We start from the raw sequence: 21,731 nt of genomic DNA on the forward strand, positions 1-21,731 counted from the left end.
TTCCTAGAAATAAATTGCACTCACTTGATGTCATCAGACTGCTTTCCTTGCAATCCAAGTTCTCCATGAGCTGCTTGTAATGCTTCTTGTAAGCTTTGTACTTGATCTTGTAGTGACGATATCAATATGCTTTCACTTTGTAATCGTTGCTGCAAATCTACTGTCATTCTCCTTCCTTCTTCATTTTGTATTCGTAGAGCAGATGCCTCCTCATCATAAGAGGCCTTTTCTCTCATTTGATGAGTGGTAGCATCCTGTTTTTTAAAAAAAGTGACAACAATGATACTCAACATTTCACTATCTACTTGCTTTTATTTTTTCTATTTTCATCAAACTTCTGTATGAGTAATAAAACCCATCAATATAAAGCCTAAATCATAAATTTAATTTATGCAGTTGAACATCTTCATCTTGAAACTATGCAGTATCTACTAAAACAAAAAGTATACCTTTAATAAAGACAAAAACAAAATTACCTACCCTTAGTTTCTCTTTTAAGGCTTCTCTTTCCTTTTTTAGCTTGTCAACATCAGAAAGAGCAGCATCTCTGGCTTTGCGTACCTCCATGATGAAAGCTTGAGTGGAAGGAGGGAACTTCGATGTTGCAGCATCTTGCAGTCTAAAATTTAAAAAATGGAGTTGGTAAGAAGAGCATAAAGAACAAAGAAAATATCTTGGCTATGGAAAACTTTTGGAAAAAAATTACCTATCACTAATATTTGATTGTTAACCATAAACTGAAACAGAATAAAAAAATGCTGCATTTTCTGGTACAGTTTGAAATGTTATCTAATACAATACAAAATATTACGCTGTACTGAAAACACCCTACTATGTACTGTACTGTACTGTACTCTATAACACATTCAAATCAATATTTTTTCCTAATACCAAAATAAAAGTATCCATATAGAGTAATTACTTCTCAATGGCAGAGTGTAGCTCTCGGGTATGATTATCAATGGCCTTCTTCTCTTGCTCGACTTCTATCAATCTCTCAGACAAATTTTTGACCTGGAAAGATAATACTTGCGTCAATGTTTTGGCAAAAAGATTTACAAAACAGTTAATAAATAACTTAAACTTTACCAATGATAAAGAATAATGGAAATTAAACTGGAATTCCCTCATCTTCAAGAAACACATCAAAACAAATGTCTGGAGATGCTATGGACCCCAGTAGCCTTATTCACATCCAAACTGACTTATAAGGACTGAATCATTATTGAGTTTTTAAGTAATACGTAGATCACAAAGAGTTGTTGTTGATAAACACAATAGTGAGTATAGGAAGGAGATATCTTGGTGTTCCTCAGGGTAGTGTTCTTGGCTCATTACTTTTCATACTGGATACACATGACATGTAGTTTGGCCTAGAAAACAAGATCTTTGCATATGCACATGAAGTTACTCTATATGCATCAATTCCATCTCCTGAATGTAGATCTGAGATTGATGTATCCCTTAGTAGAGATCTAGTTGAAATTAGTGCATTGTGCAAATTAGGGGGCATGAAGTTGAATCCTAACATAACTCAAGATATGATTGTAAGTATGTCGAGGACAGAGGCTCCTCAAGACCCAGATCTCATCATTGATACTGTTTTTTCAACTTAGTACGACTTAAAATTTTACGTGTGATTCTGAACAGTAAATTTACTTTTAAAAAACACATTAGGTCTGCCTCTTCTTCAATTGCACAAAAAATTGGCTTATGGATAGAGTCTTTTAACATTTTCCAAGATCAATCTATTATGAAGAAGTGTTTTAATTCTTTCATTCTACCATCTTTTGATTCATGTTCTATCTGGTCATCAGCTGCTGAATCTCATCTTAATTTGTTGTACATGAATTTATGGTCTATTAAATTTCTTATTCTTGATCTAGACATTAATCTATGGCACCATCGTTCAATTAGTTCTTAATGCATGTTGTATAAGATTTTTCATAATTCTGACCATCTTTTACATTTGGATCTTCCAGGACATTACCATCCTGTTCGTAATACTACGTATGCAGTTATTTCTAATAGCCATGTCTTCTCCTTCATGAGGCTCAATACTGAAGAGTATTCTAGAAGTTTTATTCCAGCTGTGACCCAGTTGTGGAATGACCTTCCTAAGCAGGTACTTGAATTGGGAAAGCTTCAAAAGTTCAAACTTCAGCAAATGATTTTATGTTGAACAGGCTAACATGTCTCTTTTTAAAGTTTATATAAAAAGAAGTTTTAACATTGTTACTGTTCTTAAAACTTTTTTTATTTTAACTGTTCATTACTTTTCTTGTAGTTGATTTCCTCACTGGGATATTTTTCATTGTTGGAGCCATTAGGCTTATGGCATCTTGCTTTTCAACTAGGGTTGTAGCTTACAGGTAACAACAACAATAATAATAATAATAATAATAATAATAATAATAATAATAATAATAATAATAATAATAATAATAATAATAAAAATAATAATAACAAAAGTAATAATAATACACTCCTAACTCACATACAGGACCGTAACACCGAGTTTAAGCATCAGACCTGTGCAATGGCCCTAGGGCGACGAAACACTGGGCTGGGAACCACTTGCGTGTTGTCCATAACCCCACCCCAAAAAAGAGGGGGGGTCATAAGGAGCGCTTTATTTACAACTATGACTGGCCTTCCTCTTTTTCTCTTTCTAGAAGAAGTGTCAGACTCAAAGTCTGAAATCAAAGAGGAGGATGAAGAAGAATGTGCACTTTTCTTCCTCTTTCCAACCATCACCCAAGGCCTGAGCGATAAACGATGACCACGCTCCCCCAGGGTAGAAACCGCATAAGTTGTTCCAACAAGAACCACAACACTGGAGAACACTGTCACGGGGGAAGAGGTAGGGCCACTCAAAGGTGCCGGCAACACAGACAACTTGGGTCATAACACGAGAGGGAGTGGGGGATATGTGCCATGTACCCCAAGTAACCAGGGTCATGGTGATGGGCACAGGGGAAAGAGGAGGATATCACGGGTAACAGGGCCAAGGGGGATACATGAGGTAGCTACCAGCTCCCTCAAAAAAAAAGCCATAGCTGGCCTAGTTGTAAAACATAAGGAGGACCAAGCTTTTCTTAGATCAAACTCGTTAGCGGTGTGCAAAGAAACTGAAACGGGAAAAGTGTCTCCAACTTCTGTGGGGTGCAGTAAACACTGGGAGAATCTCGCAAGTCACCCGTACATGAAAAGCCTGCTGACATAGCTCCAAGGGCTCCTTGCTCCTGATGCATAATCCCCAGGGACCGAGCCACAATGTATGCACAGGATCGGCAGCAGCAGACACATTCAATGAAAGGATGGAAGAGGTGAAAGACTTTTTTAGTGTCTTTAGGGTGTTGCTAAGACAGACCTGAGACAGACCCTTTTAAGGCATACTCCAGCCACTGCACAGGAGACTATGACCTACACACACACACACGCAAAGAGAGAGAGAGAGAGAGAGAGAGAGAGAGAGAGAGAGAGAGAGAGAGAGAGAGAGAGAGAGAGAGAGAGAGAGAGAGAGAGAGAGAGAGAGAGAGAGAGAGAGAGTGTGCACGTGTGTGTGTGTGTCTATAGTTTGTTTAGATATACTGTGCAACGTCCACTGTTTCTCCAGCAAGTATGAATCTCTTGCTTCACATCCATCATAATCAACAGCCAGTATTCACTTCCTATAAGATAAAGGAAGATGAAAAAATTTGGTAAGGGCAAAAATGTACATCCGTACTTGTTGAGGCTAAAAATAAAAGAGACATGCTTCTGATAGGTGGAAGGGTGGGGCTTCTCGTCCGTGGTCACCACCTATCGTTAACAAGCTTATTTTACGAATTCATTGGGTGTTACAGCTCCTCTACAATCATATTCCCTAATTTACAAGATCTAGGGTTTGTATATAAATAGGAACAAAAGAATTTTTTTTTAATCAAAATTTTCAAAAGTTTTGATTCAAGTTGTACATCAATATTGGCATATAAAATTTCAGGGTGATGGGTAATATAGTAAAAATATTGTTTTAAAGTTAAGGGTTGATGCTGTATCTGAGAGGAATTTCTATATTTTAAATTCCTTGATGTCAATATTAAATTTCAGCACCTTGAGAGTGTTACTTTTTCAATCTCTAATCTGGATGCAAGAGTTATGTCTCTTTCTTAGTTTACTGTAAATTTCCCAGTAATTTAGCTTTACATAAAGGTGTTTCTCCAGCAATTTAAAGTACATAATTAGGCTAGGGAGTAAGATTTCCTAAATCTTTTCTTCACTATCCCACCTCTGTCTCAATGTGGAAGTGAGCAATATCAACACTGGGGGAGGTTCGTAGAATACAACAGAATTTTAATATAGTAATGAAATTATTTATGTCTATACTTACCTGGCATTCATATACATCCCCACCTGCCTCCCCATAGACAAATGCAAAGAAGAGGCTGTCAAACTAGATTAGACTTCAAGACTCAAAGACAAAGGGACAAAACTTACCTACACGATAGTATTGTCATATACCGCCATATAATACCAATCAATAAATTACTCCAACCGAGGACGAAAACAGGAAATTTTCAGTTTAAGGTAAATGTCAAAATTTAACCAGCTTCAAAAGAGAAGCAATATTATTGCCAGGTGAATTTAGAAATGGCTAATTTCATCATAAAAATTCTGTTTATCATTGATTACATTAGGTAATAGTCTAAATATATTGCTATGTGGAGCCTATTATATTTAGTTTACACTAACCTGTGCTTCCAATTCTGCTTTTGATATGGCCATGCCCCGTTTTTCCGTTAAAAGGGACTCCATTTCTTGTCTCTGCAATTGCAAGTCAGTCAGTGATCAAATGAAACAATAACATGGAAATTAATTATTAAGTCAGCAAAAACCAATTGTGGGTGATAAAAAGTTAATTACTTTTTCAAAAAATTCTTCAACAAGAAAAATTCAGTACCTCCAGACACAAACAATATGGCTTTGTACATATATCTCTAGTTTACTATTTCTTTCTTTTTCAAAAGGTCTAGGAGATTATTGGATAAAGGTACTCTGGTAGAAGAAACTTGTCACCAAGTAATTGTGACATTTAAAAAAACTTAATCAGTTAAAAATTAGTTCTAAAATTTTCTTCTTCAAGTGAATAGACGTATCTCAGAATTTCCACAATGATTGAATTAATTATGTTAAAATTATGGGTTTGGGATAAAACAACTTACAATTGCTTGAGATATTGTTGGAGTTGCCACAGCTGTTTGAGCCATTTTCCGAGCTAGATCGTTGTACTGACTTCTGAAGAAATCTCTTTCCTGCTGCAACATGTCCTTCTCACGTAGGATATTGTTCACATCTACACCTTCATCTCCAGATCCCTAAAAAGTTTCATGAAAAATAAATAGGGATTAATCCCAAACATATGCATTTAAAGAAGTATGCAAATAACAATCACTTTATTAACACCATTACAAACATCATCATTCACACTTTAATTTAATTTTAATTTTAGTTCTAATTTAACAATACTGGCCACTGCATAACACTTCTCAAATCTGCCAACTCTCAATTGAATGAATATCAAAGACATTGCATCCAAACTTAACAAAATCTTAAAGCATGTCTAAAAAAAAACAATTAACTACTTTGCAGTTGTTTTTACGATTTCAAACTGAACAAATTATTCAAACTAACTTATGCAAATCTTTCGTGTGTCAAAGTTTAATTTCCTATTAAGTTATTTATTTGCATGAAAGAAATGAATGTTAAAATTCATCATTATGACCATCAGCAATAAATCAAATTATTCACATCTAATACTGGTTGAATACCTCTGGCAGCACCATTAGTCACTAACATTCTTTACAACTTTACTCAAGAGAACAATAAATAACATTGTTGAGAAAGCACCACTACCCTTCAGCCTAAGCTATCATATACCTTCTTCCAGGCAACACTTCTTGTCATTACAATAGCAACTGGAAAAATATCTAATTTAATCAATTGATTAAAGTATAATTACTATGTGCTAACCTTACTTCAGCATAGAAATATTTTACATGGAATCAAATCAATCAACAAATTTTGTAAATGGGAGGTAAAGGTTAAGTGGAGTCGTAATGTGCATGATACATAATGGAAACTAAAACAAGAGAAGTACCTTTTCTTTAAGTGACCAACTACAGCCAAAAATTTAAATTCGACCACATGATAACCCACACTAAAGTGAAATAGGAGGCAACTCAACAGGTGTACAAGAGAACTATTACTTGAAATGGAAAATACAGTATATAGCAAAGTTTACTAAAACTTTCCCTTTCCTTAAAGCCCAGATCATTTCAAACAACTGGCTGTTCAACTTACAGGAGGAACTAGAGGCTGAGCAAGACTAGCTTTAAGGGCCTCATACTGCTGTCTGAAGAAGTCTCTTTCCTGTTGAATAACACGTGCATCTCCTTCAAGTCGGGGTGAAGCTTCAGAGGACGTCTACAGAAAAAAAGAATTTTGCATTGAATAATCACAAAAAATAGTTTAAAGGTCAAGCTCAAAATGACAAAAGACTTCCTGTTATCACTGATGATGGCTTTACAGTCTGAGAAGCAATATTCTCTTCACACAATACTAAGGTATTAAAAGATGAAGTGTGTATCTTTATCAAAAGGATTATAAATAAAATCCTTAGCACTGCCCAAAAAGCACCAGGCAATGTAAATTCTAGACAGTTCACTTCCCCAAGAAATTAGCAAACAAGCGAGAACCATATCTTCAAAACAAATTCCAATTAAGAGAACAAGAAAAATAATCTATATCGACCGACCCTTGTCAGCGGAGGTCTTGGACCTCTGTCTTGATCCATAGATCTTGTAGCACTTAGAGGGGGAGCACGAGTTAGCTGGGTGTTATACTGTTGTCGGAAATACTCCATCTGCTGCTTGAAGAAATCTCTTTCCCTGCGTATGGTTTCCACATCAACAGCTGGAAGGTAAACCATGACAAATTATACCACAGTTATCATTAAAACCATTGAATATGCTATGGCAATTTTTTTCAAAAACTATTTGCAGTCAAGATACATGATATAATGGAGATGTGGTACAACACAATATACATTATGAACAAAATGTAACAATATTGGAGAAGTATATATAGGTACAGTACATCTGTACAAACTGTACTGCATATATAATGAAGGAATTGGTACATGGGAATTAAAAGAGATACAAATAGTACAAAATTGGTAGATATGAATATAAAATCAGTGAAGAAATGGTGGACATATGAAAATTGTAACATATTTAATGCCAAGGGACAAAAATAGACGAAATATGCAGAACAGAAGCAGAAAATAGAGGGCGAACTACAGCTTTCTGAACAAAGAAGAGTGCATACTGTATAGTCTTGTCCACAAAAAGAAGATAGGGTAGTAGTGAAATTTTCTAAAGCAGTTAACAGAATAATCTAACTTTAAAATGCTAAAGTGTTTGTTTATTAAAGAAAGAAAAAAGATACAAGATGGCATAAAATTTGGATGATGATAAGATTCTTACAACAAAGACAAAAAGACAAAAAGAGAACAAGAAAAGAGCTGTTGGGACAAACATGTGCTCCAGTACAGAGGTATGAATTTTATGGCTTGGGAGCATTCTATAAAAATGGTATAGAGAGAATGTCAGAGCATTCAACTAATAGAAGAATGCAACAAAAGACTGAGAAGAGACACATTACTGACTTTAACTATTAGGCCAAAGGCAGGGATGGAAATACAAAATACATAAGGCTGGGATCATCATCATTTCCTACGCCTATTGACGCAAAGGGCCTACTGGGGGTCATTCTGTCATTTTTTGCTTTCCATAAAATGACTAAATCCATAGAGGCTTCATTGATACATTTATTAAAGGATAGCCAGTTCCTTGTGATGCGCAGTGCCTATTTAACCAAGGCAAATGATCCCTTCCGGTCCATACTAATTCCAGTAAGATCATACTCATACGCCAGGCATCAGGAGTAAACCCCAAAAAGATATCTTGTCTATCACCTTAAACCCAATCCATCTCTCCACTCACTAAAGTAAACACTATTAAGCAACCTTGTATTACATATGTGGATGGCATATCGTACGATTCCTTTCAATCTTGATGAGATGAACAAAGTTTCAACTAAAGTCGATCATCAACATTATGTTCTAAATGACAGTGTGTTTCATTTGCTTGCAAGCTTGGTTACTAGCTTATCACGGGTTAACTCTAGCAGAGTAAATGTAAGCACTAATACATCTACTGCCAAAACTATTCCCCTGCACACATGCGCAGCAGTTGGTTCATCTTTCTGCAGCAAGATGAGGAGGAAGAAGGCATACGTCTATTGAAAGGAAAGGAAAAGGGAAAATAAAAAAAAAAATCATGGAGCTTCTAGAGAAGAAGCAATATAAACATTAGGTGGGTATAGAAATAACAAATTTTATTAAAATTCTGCTTTTATAAAATACCTCCAGTTGGTACAGACTGTGGTCTAGGTGGGGGAGTACCAGAAGAGACAGTTGTCATAGGAGGCCCTCCAGGAATAACACCCATACCAGGAGGGCTTACTACTCCAGGGACAACTGTAGTGGGTCCTGAAGTTGGTCCAGAAGCTACTGATCCACCTGATCCATTGATCGTTGCACCTTGATGTAGCTTCATTGACTGAAGCTGCATCTTTAGGAAATTTCTCTCTTGCTTTAACACATCCCGCTCATGAATGACTTTTGCTAGTTCTGATTCCTAGTTAATATACAATAAAATAATTAGATCAATTACAAATATTACAACTAAATTATCAAATATTTGGAATAAACTTTTTATATGTAGTAGTACAGTATATTACATCAGTATATAATTAACTTACCGTCAAGCATTATTCACCTAAATTACTCGTAGTTATATTCTATTCTTATTACTAAATGATAATAACTAAATGGAATGTACTTGGTTGAATTTCAATTACTATCTTTAATTATTCTAGTAAAATTTCTATGATAGATTTCAAAATCTTATTGCTGAATGATTGAAAGGAACATTAATTGATATTAATCATTACTAATTTACAACAATAATTTGTGCAACCTAAAATTTCTTGTAAAAGGAAGGTAATAAAGTAATTCACTTACCGGGGACAGAGGTTTAGCCCGAGGTTTACCAATTTGCAAAGGGGACGAGGGTGTTGATGATGGTTTGGTCTTGAGGATATCAAGTAACTGGATAACTTGATCACTGTAGTATTCTCTCTCCCGTTCTGCCTTAACTTTATCACCTTGGGTCTGCATATCAGAGAATCCCTTATTATTGCCATCTAGTGTGTATTACATCATTAAATACAAGTACAGTGTAAAGAAGTAATTTTCAGGACACTTGGAATCCTTAATATTATCAATAGAAAAACAATTTCTAGACTAAAATCAATTATTTCAATACTTATCTGGAATTCAAGTGCTATCTAAGAATGAAGATCTTCGAGGGGAAAAAATTCCATAAAACCATTGTCCCAGCTGGAAAGAGGTGTTGGTGAACCAATTAAGCAAGTAAACAACATCCTCTCCAAGCTGCCATCATATTGATCTCTCATTCTTCTTAAGTACTGTAAGAGCAGTACTAAAAGTAACCACAGCACTGTGTGTGGGAGACAGGTGGGAGCTTGCATGAATTGCAGGTAAGTGCCATATTGAATTAATCAATTGTACTGTAATTTAAAAATGATGTATATTTTAATGAAGCTACCTAGAATTCATTAATGAAGCTACCTAGAATTCATGTGCTGAATACCACATTGCCCAGGTAAGAGGGAGAGTGGTACTTAGGTAACTAAACCATATTTAACATAGGTAAACTTTATAAAAAATAAATCTTTCAAAGGAATGTTATGTAATTTAAATTTTGGTAACAAGCAAATCATGCTACAAATAATTAACTTCCAGAATCTTGTCTAAATAAGGATACCAACTGAGAGATAACCTAAACATATTCCTACATCTCTAAAAATAAATTTGTAACTACTTGAAAGAATATACGAAATACAACCTAAATCGGACACTTTCTTATACCTATCCACTAAAGTTAAAATTCCAACAGGATACAATACCTACTACAGTTCAGTACTTTTAAATCTTCCCTGCTGCCATTACTGAGCCTAGGGCCTTAAATTCATAAAATTCAAGCCTGACTTCCCTTACATAATGATTAGCTAATAGAGAAAAACAATGCCACTGTGCTGTATTTAAAACGTACTGCAAGAATAAATTTCTGGTGAATTTCAAAGTAGTTTCTACTGCTCCAATAACATAAGCTTTCACTTTTAAATCTGATAAACAAGTTCACCAAACCGTTTATAAACATTCATAACCCAGTTCATAAATAAGGACAGCATCTTTAGGAAGATGTCCTACAGGTTTATGTACGCCACAAGTTAGATCTGTATAGACCTATTGAAGTACTATTTCACTGCTCTAACAGGAAAGAGAGTTCTCATCACTGCTCATTTTCAAAACCTCATTGAGAGGGAAATGAGATAAGTACAAGGTAACCTTTTCACTCCAAAAATAATTTCTTCTCTGAAACTTTGTATAATTTAAATTTGTGTACCCTTGCAGGTGAGATCCACTAACTCACTCCGTTGGCTAAAAGAAGTAACATTCTATATTAGATACTTGAAGGAAATGTTATCCAGAGGTTCAACCTTAGGACCTCCAAATTACATTTACTGTATTTTGATTTTGTACGGGAAATTTTTTAATAACAAAGGACCTAATAGTATCTCTAATCACAACATTACCAGCCAAATCCAAAACAACATACAATACTGCATAACAGAAGTCAGCATTGTTCTATAAAGATTGATTGTTAGAACCGAAACAACTTTTAATATCTTAGAAATCTTAGGAATTAAATATCATTTATATTAAGTTTCAACTGCTGATATCTTTCAAATTTTGCAGTACAAAAAGTAATTATGCCATTGATACCGATACAATCTACTAGTAGAAGATATTCTGGCTGCTTTAATAGACTCTAAACGGAAAACTCTTTTATCTTTGAGGATACAATGGAGAGTTTCCCTGCGGTTAGCTGCATCACGAGGAGATTTTGGTGTACTACTCATCCATGTGTTGTCTGAGAAAATCCATAATTTTTGGCAACTAGTTTGGTTTCCTACATAGAATAGGCAACAGGTTTGTGAGCCACTCTCTAGGGCCAAAATGTAGCTATGAGAACCCTGTGTATTCTTAGTCCCAAAACTTGTTGATGACTAAGTGAATCATTGCAAATTGTGGAAACACAAATTTCTAGTTTTCTGAACAGAAGAGCAATACATATCGGGTTTTTGTTATTTAATGGCATACAGTATGTCTATCATCAGATTTACTCAAACTTTCCAGATGATCATACACACATGAGGGTGAAGAAACCATTCCATAGGTAATGATTGATCTTTCCTATTCAATATATCTTCTTAGACATTTTAATTCGCTGGAATAAAATGAGGATGAAGTGATATTTGTCTCACTTCTGCACAGTATAAAAGTTTCCAAGTCAGAAGGAGAGGGTTATGTGACTTTGTGCCTCTCATGTTTCTTAATGTGACAAAGCTCTCATGTTATACAAATACAAACTTCTTTTCACCAGACACTCTTGACACAACTAGTGCACTGAACACATATAGTAACTTTTGGGTATTTACGTACAATTGGGATTCTATAATCAACCAATTTCCTGATAGGTGATGACTCAAATGTAGATACCCCTTCTGCCAGAAATGCATCACAGAACACAGAGAGGTTTGGAGCCTATAACTTGAGACTCACTCCTAGAAGTATACGCTGATAAGAATCTCACCAACCAATATGTTTCGACTGACTTTTGGCCAGAATAGAAACATGATATTTTAATTATAAAATGAATTTTTGAATATACTTACCCGGTGAATATATAATAGCTGCAACTCTGCGGCTCGACAGAAAACACACTCAAAAAAACTCGCGAGCGATCGCTATGAAGGTTGCGGGTGTGCCCACCAGCGCCAACTGTCGGCCAGATACCACTCTTCTATGTAAACAAAACCTTCAATTCTTCTCGTCCCGCTGCGTCTCTATTGGGGAGGAAGGGAGGGTCATTTAATTTATATATTCACCTGGTAAGTATATTCAAAAATTTATTTTATAATTAAAATATCATTTTTAAATATTTAACTTAGCCAGTGAATATATAATAGCTGATTCACACCCAAGGAGGTGGGTAGAGACCAGAGTTAATTATGTTTACAGCGTATAAGCTAAGAGTTTTTTCATTTTGACAGTTATCAATATAACAAAATCAAAATATATAGGTACCTGGTAAGGAAGTTGACTTAGACGATTACTCTGCCTTGTAAGTCTGTCTTCCTCACGGAGCCCAGCGATCCTCTTAGGATGCTGACAGACTCCCAGGAGCTGAAGTATCAAGGGCTGCAACCCATACAACAGGACCTCATCAAACCCCTAATCTGGGCGCTCTCAAGAAATGACTTTGACTACCCGCCAAATCAACCAGGATGCGAAAGGCTTCTTAGCCTTCCGAACAACCCATAAAAACAATATTAAAAGCATTTCAAGAGACAGATTAAAAGGATATGGAATTAGGGAAGTGTAGTGGTTGAACCCTCACCCACTACTGCACTCGCTGCTACGAATGGACCCAGTGTGTAGCAGTCCTCGTAAAGAGTCTGGACATCTTTCAAGTAAAATGACGCGAACACTGACTTGCTTCTCCAAAAGGTCGCGTCCATGATACTTTGCAGAGATCTATTTTGCTTGAAGGCCACGGAAGTTGCTATAGCTCTAATCTCGTGCGTCTTAACCTTAAGCAAAGATCGGTCTTCCTCACTCAAGTGGGAATGGGCTTCTCGTATTAAAAATCTGATAAAATATGACAAAGCATTCTTTGACATAGGTAAGGATGGTTTCTTAACCGAACACCATAACGCTTCAGATTTACCTCGTAAAGGCTTAGTACGAGCTAAATAGAACTTAAGAGCTCTAACAAGGCATAATACTCTCTCTAGTTCGTTGCCTACGATCTCTGATAAGCTAGGAATATCAAAAGATTTAGGCCAAGGACGAGAAGGCAGTTCATTCTTGGCCAGGAAACCAAGTTGAAGAGAACAAGTGGCTTTTTCTGTCGAAAAACCGATGTTCTTGCTGAAGGCATGAAGCTCACTGACTCTTTTAGCCGAGGCCAAGCACACCAGGAAAAGAGTCTTAAGAGTGAGATCCTTCAGGGAGGCTGAATGTAAAGGCTCAAACCTGTCTGACATGAGGAATCTTAGGACCACGTCTAAGTTCCATCCAGGCGTAGCTAAACGACGTTCCTTAGAGGTCTCAAAAGACTTAAGGAGATCTTGTAGATCTTTATTGTTGGAAAGATCTAAGCCTCTATGCCGGAAGACCGAAGCCAACATGCTCCTGTAGCCCTTGATCGTGGGAGCTGAAAGGGAGCGAACTCTTCTCAGGTATAAGAGAAAATCAGCGATTTGGGCTACAGAGGTACTGGACGAGGATACAGATACTGACTTGCACCAGTCTCGGAAGATTTCCCACTTCGATTGGTAAACTCTAATGGTAGAAGCTCTCCTCGCTCTTGCAATCGCACTGGCTGCCTCCTTCGAAAAGCCTCTAGCTCTAGAGAGTCTTTCGATAGTCTGAAGGCAGTCAGACGAAGAGCGTGGAGGCTTTGGTGTACCTTCTTTACGTGGGGCTGACGTAATAGGTCTACTCTTAGAGGAAGACTTCTTGGAAAGTCTACCAGCCATCGAAGTACCTCGGTGAACCATTCTCTCGCAGGCCAGAGGGGAGCAACTAACGTCAACCTTGTCCCTTCGTGAGAGGCGAATTTCTGCAGTACCTTGTTGACAATCTTGAATGGTGGGAATGCGTAAAGGTCTAGGTGAGACCAATCTAGGAGAAAGGTGTCTATATGTATTGCTGCTGGGTCTGAGACTGGAGAGCAATAGATTGGAAGCCTCTTGGTCATCGAGGTTGCAAAGAGGTCTATGGTGGGTTGACCCCAAGTCGCCCAAAGCCTCTTGCACACGTCTTTGTGGAGGGTCCATTCTGTAGGAATTACCTGACCCCTCCGACTGAGGCAATCTGCTAGAACGTTCAAGTCGCCCTGGATAAACCTCGTTACCAGGGAGATGCCTCGATCTCTTGACCAAATGAGCAGGTCCCTTGCGATCTCGTACAGTGTCAGGGAGTGGGTGCCTCCTTGCTTGGAAATGTACGCCAAGGCTGTGGTGTTGTCCGAGTTGATCTCCACCACTTTGTCTCGAAGGAGACTCTCGAAGCTCATCAAGGCCAGGTGTAGTGCCAAAAGCTCCTTGCCGTTGATATGCATGCTCCTCTGACTTGAGGTCCACAGACCTAAGCATTCCCGACCGTCCAGTGTCGCACCCCAACCCAAATCCGATGCGTCTGAGAATAGAACGTGGTTTGGTTTCTGAACTGCTAGAGGAAGTCCCTCTCGTAGACTGATATTGTCTTTCCACCAATTCAGGCAAGTCTTTACTGTTTCGGAAATCGGGATCGAGACCGCCTCTAGCGTCTTGTCCTTTTTCCAGTGAAAAGCTAGATGGAATTGTAGAGGTCGGAGGTGTAGCCTTCCTAGCGAGACAAACTGCTCCAGGGATGATAGAGTTCCTACTAGACTCATCCAATTCCTGACTGAGCAACGTTCTCTCTTCAACATCCTTTGGATTACGAGCAGGGCTTGATCTATTCTGGGGGCAGACGGAAAAGCCCGAAAAACTGGACTGCGAATCTCCATCCCTAAATACAGTATAGTTTGGGATGGGATCAGCTGTGACTTTTCCATGTTGACCAAAAGTCCCAATTCCTTGGTCAGATCCAATGTCCAATTGAGATCCTTCAGACAGCAATGACTGGACGAGGCTCTCAGAAGCCAGTCGTCCAAGTAAAGGGAGGCTCGGATACCCGATAAATGGAGGAATTTTGCCACAATCCTCATAAGCCTCGTAAACACGAGAGGAGCAGGACTTAGGCCAAAGCACAGGGCCCGAAACTGGTACACCACATTGTCGAACACAAATCTCAGAAAAGGTTGGGAATCTGAGTGAATGGGGATGTGGAAGTATGCGTCTCTTAGGTCGAGAGAGACCATCCAGTCTCCCTTTCTGACCGCTGCTAATCCTGACTTCGTGGTCTCCATGGTGAACTTTGTCTTTGTGACAAAGACGTTCAGAGCACTGACGTCTAGCACCGGTCTCCAACCTCCTGTCTTCTTCGGTACTAGGAAGAGACGGTTGTAAAACCCCGGTGATTGAAGGTCCGAGACTTTGACCACCGCTCCCTTCTCTAGTAAAAGAGACACTTCTAGTTTCAGGGCTTGTCTCTTTGCTTCCTCTCGGTACTTGGGAGAGAGATCGATGGGGGAAGTCGCTAGAGGAGGTTTGTGTACAAATGGAATTTTGTACCCCTCTCTGAGCAACCTTACAGACTGTTGATCTGCGCCTCTCTTCTCCCAGGCTCGCCAGAAGTTCTTGAGTCTGGCACCTACTGCTGTCTGAAGCTGCGGGCAGTCAGACTCTGCCACGCGAGGACTTGGCTCCTTTCCTCTTTCCTCTCTTTCCTTAACACCTGCACTGCGAAAGCTCAAACCAAAATAAAGTACTTCACCAAATAAGATGAGAAAACTCCAGGTTCTACAGCGAGTATGAATACGTCTTGTCGTCAACGTCGACAGAGAAGAATTGAAGGTTTTGTTTACATACAAGAGTGGTATCTGGCCGACAGTTGGCGCTGGTGGGCACACCCGCAACCTTCATAGCGATCGCTCGCGAGTTTTTTTGAGTGTGTTTTCTGTCGAGCCGCAGAGTTGCAGCTATTATATATTCACCGGCTAAGTTAAATATTTAAAATGGTTTTTTATCTATTGACCTGTCCCAATACTGTTTAGATGTTTAGATGAAACTGAATGCACTTCCTCTTTCTGAGTCGAGCATCCAATTGTGTAATAATAGAAATTTCTCTTTCTTGATTATTTTGACCATAAACAGAAAATGATGATTCTTCTTTCCAGTGGAAAAGTTAGAAAAAGAACTGAGTCTATAGTCATTCCCACATAAAGAACTGATGGAATCAAACAAGGCTTCTTATGATTAACTACAATCCTCAGTATTGATAACAGGACCTCTTTATTGTAAATGAAAATGCAACAAATTGTCTAGATAAAGAGATAAAGATTACCCTTCCTAGGTATAACCACTTTCATACTGCAGTCATCACTCTAGTCATAACTTGAGTTCTACTCAGCTGAAACCAAATCACAGGCAACTGAAACTTGAATCTAAGGGATTGCTTCTGTGTATGTAGGTAAACCAGAATATGGATATAAACATCTGAAAGGTTGATTCAAAACATCCAGCTTAACCTTTGTATTGCAACTGAAACTGGAGAAGGGGTCTCCATGAAGAATCTGGTAAAAGCTAAAACCTTGTCAAGACAAGAAACATCTAGAACTGGTCTCTACCATCCAGAAGCATTCGATGTCAAAAACAAATAATTGTAAAATCCCAACGAAGGAACCGGAACTTCTTCTACCGCTCCTTTCTTTAAAGAGGATATTTCTTCTAGCAAAATCTTTTATTTCCCCAACAGTAGAGATACAAAGAAAAAGACTTTGGTAATATGGATATTGGGGGTTGAAATTTGAAAAGTAACTGGTAGCACTCCCTTAGTATTACTATCACCTACAGATCTGACAGAGCAAGACTGAACTTGATAGAAACGAGACTGTCTGCCCTTACCTTTAGTGATCACTTGTTGTCACTTGTTGGATTTGCTAACTTTTCCTTCCCTGTTAGACGCAGCAAAATTTTTCTGATAAAACCAATATTTTTTCAACAAAAAAAATGGATCACTCCTAGACCTACTTCTGCACCCCTATACTGATTTCAAGAAGGAGATTGATGAGAAGTAGAAGGCCAAGGATATTGTTGGGATGTAGAGGGTTGAACTAAGGAACATGCGAGTTCTCAACAATACTGTACAAGGTATGCAATTCAATTAAAATCAACTTTTAATGGCAGTACCTTATTTACTCTATATCATGAACAAAATCAAGGATTTACAAACTTGGAAAAGATTCCTCTGTTGTATTTATCCTAACTAGGAAATGAGAACTAAGTCACCTAAAATCACACTAAAACTCAATTGCTCCTGGCCAAGGGTGCAGCTTTAAGAAGAATGATATATCAAAATGGTAACATCTTAATAAAAATCCTTCATTTCATCAGCCCCTGTTTTCATCAGCACCAAAGGATTTTATGTATGTCATGAAAAAAAATTTTCTTTTATTCTTTATTTTGGCCAAAGCTCTTCAATCTTAGAAAAAATAGCACAAGATTTCTAGATATTCTAATTCAAATAATAACTATTTACCGTGTATCATTCAAATTATAACAATTTCTATGAAGTACCCTTTTTCTTCAAAACCTTGAGGATTCACCTATTTGATTTATTCACAATTCTTTCTTCTCTAATATTATGAATCTAAAAACTACTGTACATTTCTATATTCAGTTTTAAACCTTAAAAAATTTCTGATCTTGCACATGCCTCTTATTGGAAGTGCGATATTAGGGGACGTACCAAACTATTCACTAAGAAGTACAGTCATATACCAAAGTAAAAACATGTGCATGAACTAATTTATGTAATTTGTTCAGAGATACAAATGTATCATTAATGAAAAGAACATGTTTACTTATACAATATTCAGAAAGTAAATGAATGCATTACCCATAAGTTACAAATCCAAATTACTACCTGCAATTACTTGAAGCTAGAAAAACTGTTCATTTGAAATGTTCTAATTCTATAAAAATATACTATATTTTGATGACCGTTCTATTCTATAATAATAAAAGGGCAAATAATATACCTATCAACTTTCAAGTCAAGAAAACTGATAAATAGGAAAGAAAAAGAAAAAAATTGTAAAATTTTGCAGATTTCCTTAAAATAATCTTAGGTATTTTAAACTCAAATAAGCCTCTAATAATAATCTGGTCTATACTAAACTTATGGATATTTGCATTCAGAAACAAATGAATTAAAACACACCCCAAGTATGTAAAACGGACTTCTGAAATTAAATAATTTTATACTTTACCTCACTGAGTTGATCGCTGAAGTAATTTCTCTCCAACTGAAGTTGTTTCACTTGGGCTTGTAATTTTCTAACATCATCACCCATGAAATCCTTTGCCTGTTCAATACTCTGCTTGTCCCTCAAAAGCTGTAGAGGATAAATGTTGAATGACAAACAAAATATTTTAAAGCTAATTTCATCTGTTTAATTACATTTCAATTGACTCAAGCTTTTTGTTAAGAGAGGAAAAATTGACTTTTACACAATGAAGATAACAAAATTCAAAATAAATCTTGTTCCATAGATACAAGCCTCTTATCTTTAATTGTGAATGATCAAATGTCTGATTAAGTGATAATCCAGTTATAAACAATTGGTTAATTCACCAAAGTGATTAGGTATGGATGAGACTCCCAAGTCAAGTATCAAGTGTTTTCATATATGGACACACTGCACAACAGAGATAGTGTGTGTAAACTGGATAAGTCTGTGAAGGGGTTTGAATTTGAGGAACATATAATTTTTAAATGAATTCCAAAGACTCCAATTAATAGCTACCCAGGAAAGTGAAGACCAATTTATATCTGTCATTTCATATGATAAGATATCACTGTAAAGTTTTTGTAAAGGACTAGCAACCTTGACCACAATTATAATCACTCTTTGGAGTATTTCTATGTATAATCCTCATGAATATACAGTATCATTTTCATATGGAACTTTCTGTTCTAATATGCATTCTCATAATATGGACATTTTTATGCACTTGAATGAAATCATAAGCCAAGGCTACTGACTATGAATGCACAACACGGTGGTTAGGCGAGTATGAGTGTTTGCATCAAATTACTCAACGGCAAGGGAACTCATATAAGTCAATGTTTGAGGTTACTCGATATTTCTCTCTTGATCCACTATTGATTACTAGAGTACATGTCTAACTATCCACTAGTAATATCCCACAAAAAAAGTATGAAAGATAAATTCTGAGTAAGAGGCAAAATATTAACAAAAATTAACAAAAAATTTGTTTATAACAAATATGTACAAACAGTCAATACGAATCTCACTAATACATTAAATTTCAAAAAGTTGCATTTTCATGATAACAATGATTAAACTTCAGAAGGTGCAAAAAAGAATAAAATATGAGTCAGACTAACAATAAAGAGAAAATGTGAATAGGAATGTGAGGTATGCCCAAAAAAATGCTTGATACATACACATTACTCTATTGAAAATCAAGTCATGGAATGTGAATACCTAATACATGTGACAGGAGCTACAACTAACTCTAATAATGGAAAATCACATTTAAAATGCTATTTGGCATTCTGTTTGTCAGTTCCTTACCAGGTTATCAGTATAAGTATAGTAAATAAAAAGGATTGTAATTTCAATGAACATACATCAAGTACCTACACTTCTATCATCATAATATATCAAGTTGAGTATCTAAAAAAATAAGATAAAAGTAATTTCATTGTATTTTTTAGTTCTTACACATTCTAGATAAAATGTTAGTAACAAAAACTATATTTCCCACCTCTCCTGTTTGATCCTTGTAGTAGTCCCGTTCTTGCTCCATGTCTGCCTTCTGCATTGTAATCTTATGTGACTCATCTTTATAATAGTCTCTTTCTTGTTCTAATTCTCTATTTTGAGCTTGTAGCTTTTCTGTCTCCCCAATGTAGAAGTCCTTTCCTTGTTGTGCTGCTTCCTTCTGCTCTGTCAACTCTTTTATAGTTTGGCGTAAGCTCTCTCCATCCACTGATAAGCGCAACTTTTCTGTTTCAGCCTCTTCCACTGAAATATATTTAAACAATAAAAAATAAACAATTTTAAAAGTAATTGGAATTTTTCCTAGCTATACAAACCTTTATCTTTTAAAATATGGAGAGGTCTATAGTGGAGCTGGAAAGGCCGTTAAATTCGTTAATGAGGTATTTGATGACAGGTGGTGAGAGCAAGCAAGAATCTCATCCAAAACCTCTCAGAACTGAGAGGGATGGATGAGGTGGGAAGTTAAAACTTTCAAGGCCTTAGGTTTGTACTGCTAGGAAAAATACAAATTACTTTTGCAATCTATTATTTGTTCCTATGTGTATACAAACCATTTGTCCTTAAAAATAGGATGATTCGCTAATTGGTTGGTCGGAAGTTGTCCTAGAACTGAATTGGTTGCTTTTTTATCTTCCCTGGAAGCGTCAGTCTACCTAGTGTTGTATAGGAACAAGGAGATGTCTCCAGCAACTTCCTTTATGTTCGCCATAGAGATGAATATTCTGATAAGGACTGGCCTGTGCAAGAAGATTGGTACTTGGTCAAAGGAGGAATCCCTTCACCGAGCAACCCAGAATAATAAACTTGGGGTATGATGATCCATGAGTATATATTCTGACTGCCCCCTCATCAAGGAAGGATGGGGGAGATACTTCTTTATATCATAAAATGGAAGCTCAGAGGTGTAGTTTAGCAACATCAAGTCAGATCCAGTGAGTAACAGTATGAATGCTTCATACCCAAGAGAGGGGAAGGAATGACAAAGGAGAAGAGCAAGTCATCCCAGACTTTCATGTAAACACTACCATAGAAAAGATGCTGCCTGCCCCATGAGGGAGCAGGGCTGGCTACATAACTATATGAGCAGCCACCACAGGACCAAGAACAAAAGTTTCGAGGAACTTGTGGGTAGTACACTCCCTAGGTAAAAAGTTGTTTGCTGTATCAAAACTCCAGTCTTCAACACCTGGCCAACTACAAGATTCCTCTTGAAGGTTAGGGTGGAGCCCATACCCCTGACTTCATGAGCCCTGGTCCTAGCTGGTATCTCGACCCTCTAAGTTATTAAAGCGTGCATTTGCAATTCTGCTTCACTTCATTATCATACACAAGCTGATATCACCAATCAAACTAATAGTATAAGAAAAAGTAAATAATCTTGGATAGGAGGCAACAGTACATCTGTACTAGTTGTGACCGTTCCAGCTCTGCTAAAGACATCTCCATATTTTAAAGGACAAAAGGTTTATATTGTACTGTATATGTATAGGAACAATTTTTCTTTACAAACTTTTATAATGATTACAAAATAAGTATGATTTCATATTCCATAGTTTTCTAATGACTACAATAAAATGAAAAACACATTACTAACAAGACACTGTTAAGTGGTTGATTTTGTCCACAAGAGTTTTCTTTTCCTCTTGTCCCTTTTTCAAGAGGTCTTCCATTTTCCTGTTTTCATCTATCATTGGTACTCTCTCTGTAACCAGTCGTGTATGGTCGTGGGATAGTCTTGAATGGTTATGGCGAAGCTGAACAAGCTCTTTGTAAAGCCTATCTCTCTCATCTCTCATTAAATGGAAAAGGCGATGCTGCTCAGCCAGGTCTGCTTCACATGCCATCAATTTTTCCTGATAATAAAAAAACACCATCAATTTATGAGTGATATAAAACTAAATTTTAAAAGTCTATTATTATATATTAAATATTACAATACACACAAACACACACAGATAGATAAATATATATATATATATATATATATATATATATATATATATATATATATAT

General features: G+C 36.8%; 1 protein-coding gene across 1 annotated transcript in view; it reads right to left on the bottom strand.

Annotated features, from left to right (window-relative positions):
* Positions 1 to 21,731, bottom strand: part of LOC137642681 (centrosomal protein of 135 kDa-like) — a 495,143-nt gene that overhangs the window by 222,585 nt on the left and 250,827 nt on the right. Inside the window, exons 9-20 of the mRNA XM_068375458.1 lie at positions 21,313 to 21,571; positions 19,702 to 19,961; positions 18,177 to 18,302; positions 9,128 to 9,277; positions 8,468 to 8,741; positions 6,797 to 6,954; positions 6,343 to 6,465; positions 5,205 to 5,357; positions 4,735 to 4,806; positions 923 to 1,014; positions 481 to 619; positions 25 to 254 (exon numbers count right to left, since the gene is read on the bottom strand). Coding sequence (XP_068231559.1) covers positions 25 to 254; positions 481 to 619; positions 923 to 1,014; positions 4,735 to 4,806; positions 5,205 to 5,357; positions 6,343 to 6,465; positions 6,797 to 6,954; positions 8,468 to 8,741; positions 9,128 to 9,277; positions 18,177 to 18,302; positions 19,702 to 19,961; positions 21,313 to 21,571 — 2,036 coding nt within the window. The remainder of the gene's footprint in view (positions 1 to 24; positions 255 to 480; positions 620 to 922; positions 1,015 to 4,734; positions 4,807 to 5,204; positions 5,358 to 6,342; positions 6,466 to 6,796; positions 6,955 to 8,467; positions 8,742 to 9,127; positions 9,278 to 18,176; positions 18,303 to 19,701; positions 19,962 to 21,312; positions 21,572 to 21,731) is intronic.

This window comes from Palaemon carinicauda, chromosome 6, assembly GCF_036898095.1.
Source record: "Palaemon carinicauda isolate YSFRI2023 chromosome 6, ASM3689809v2, whole genome shotgun sequence".
Taxonomy (NCBI): Eukaryota; Metazoa; Arthropoda; class Malacostraca; order Decapoda; family Palaemonidae; genus Palaemon; species Palaemon carinicauda.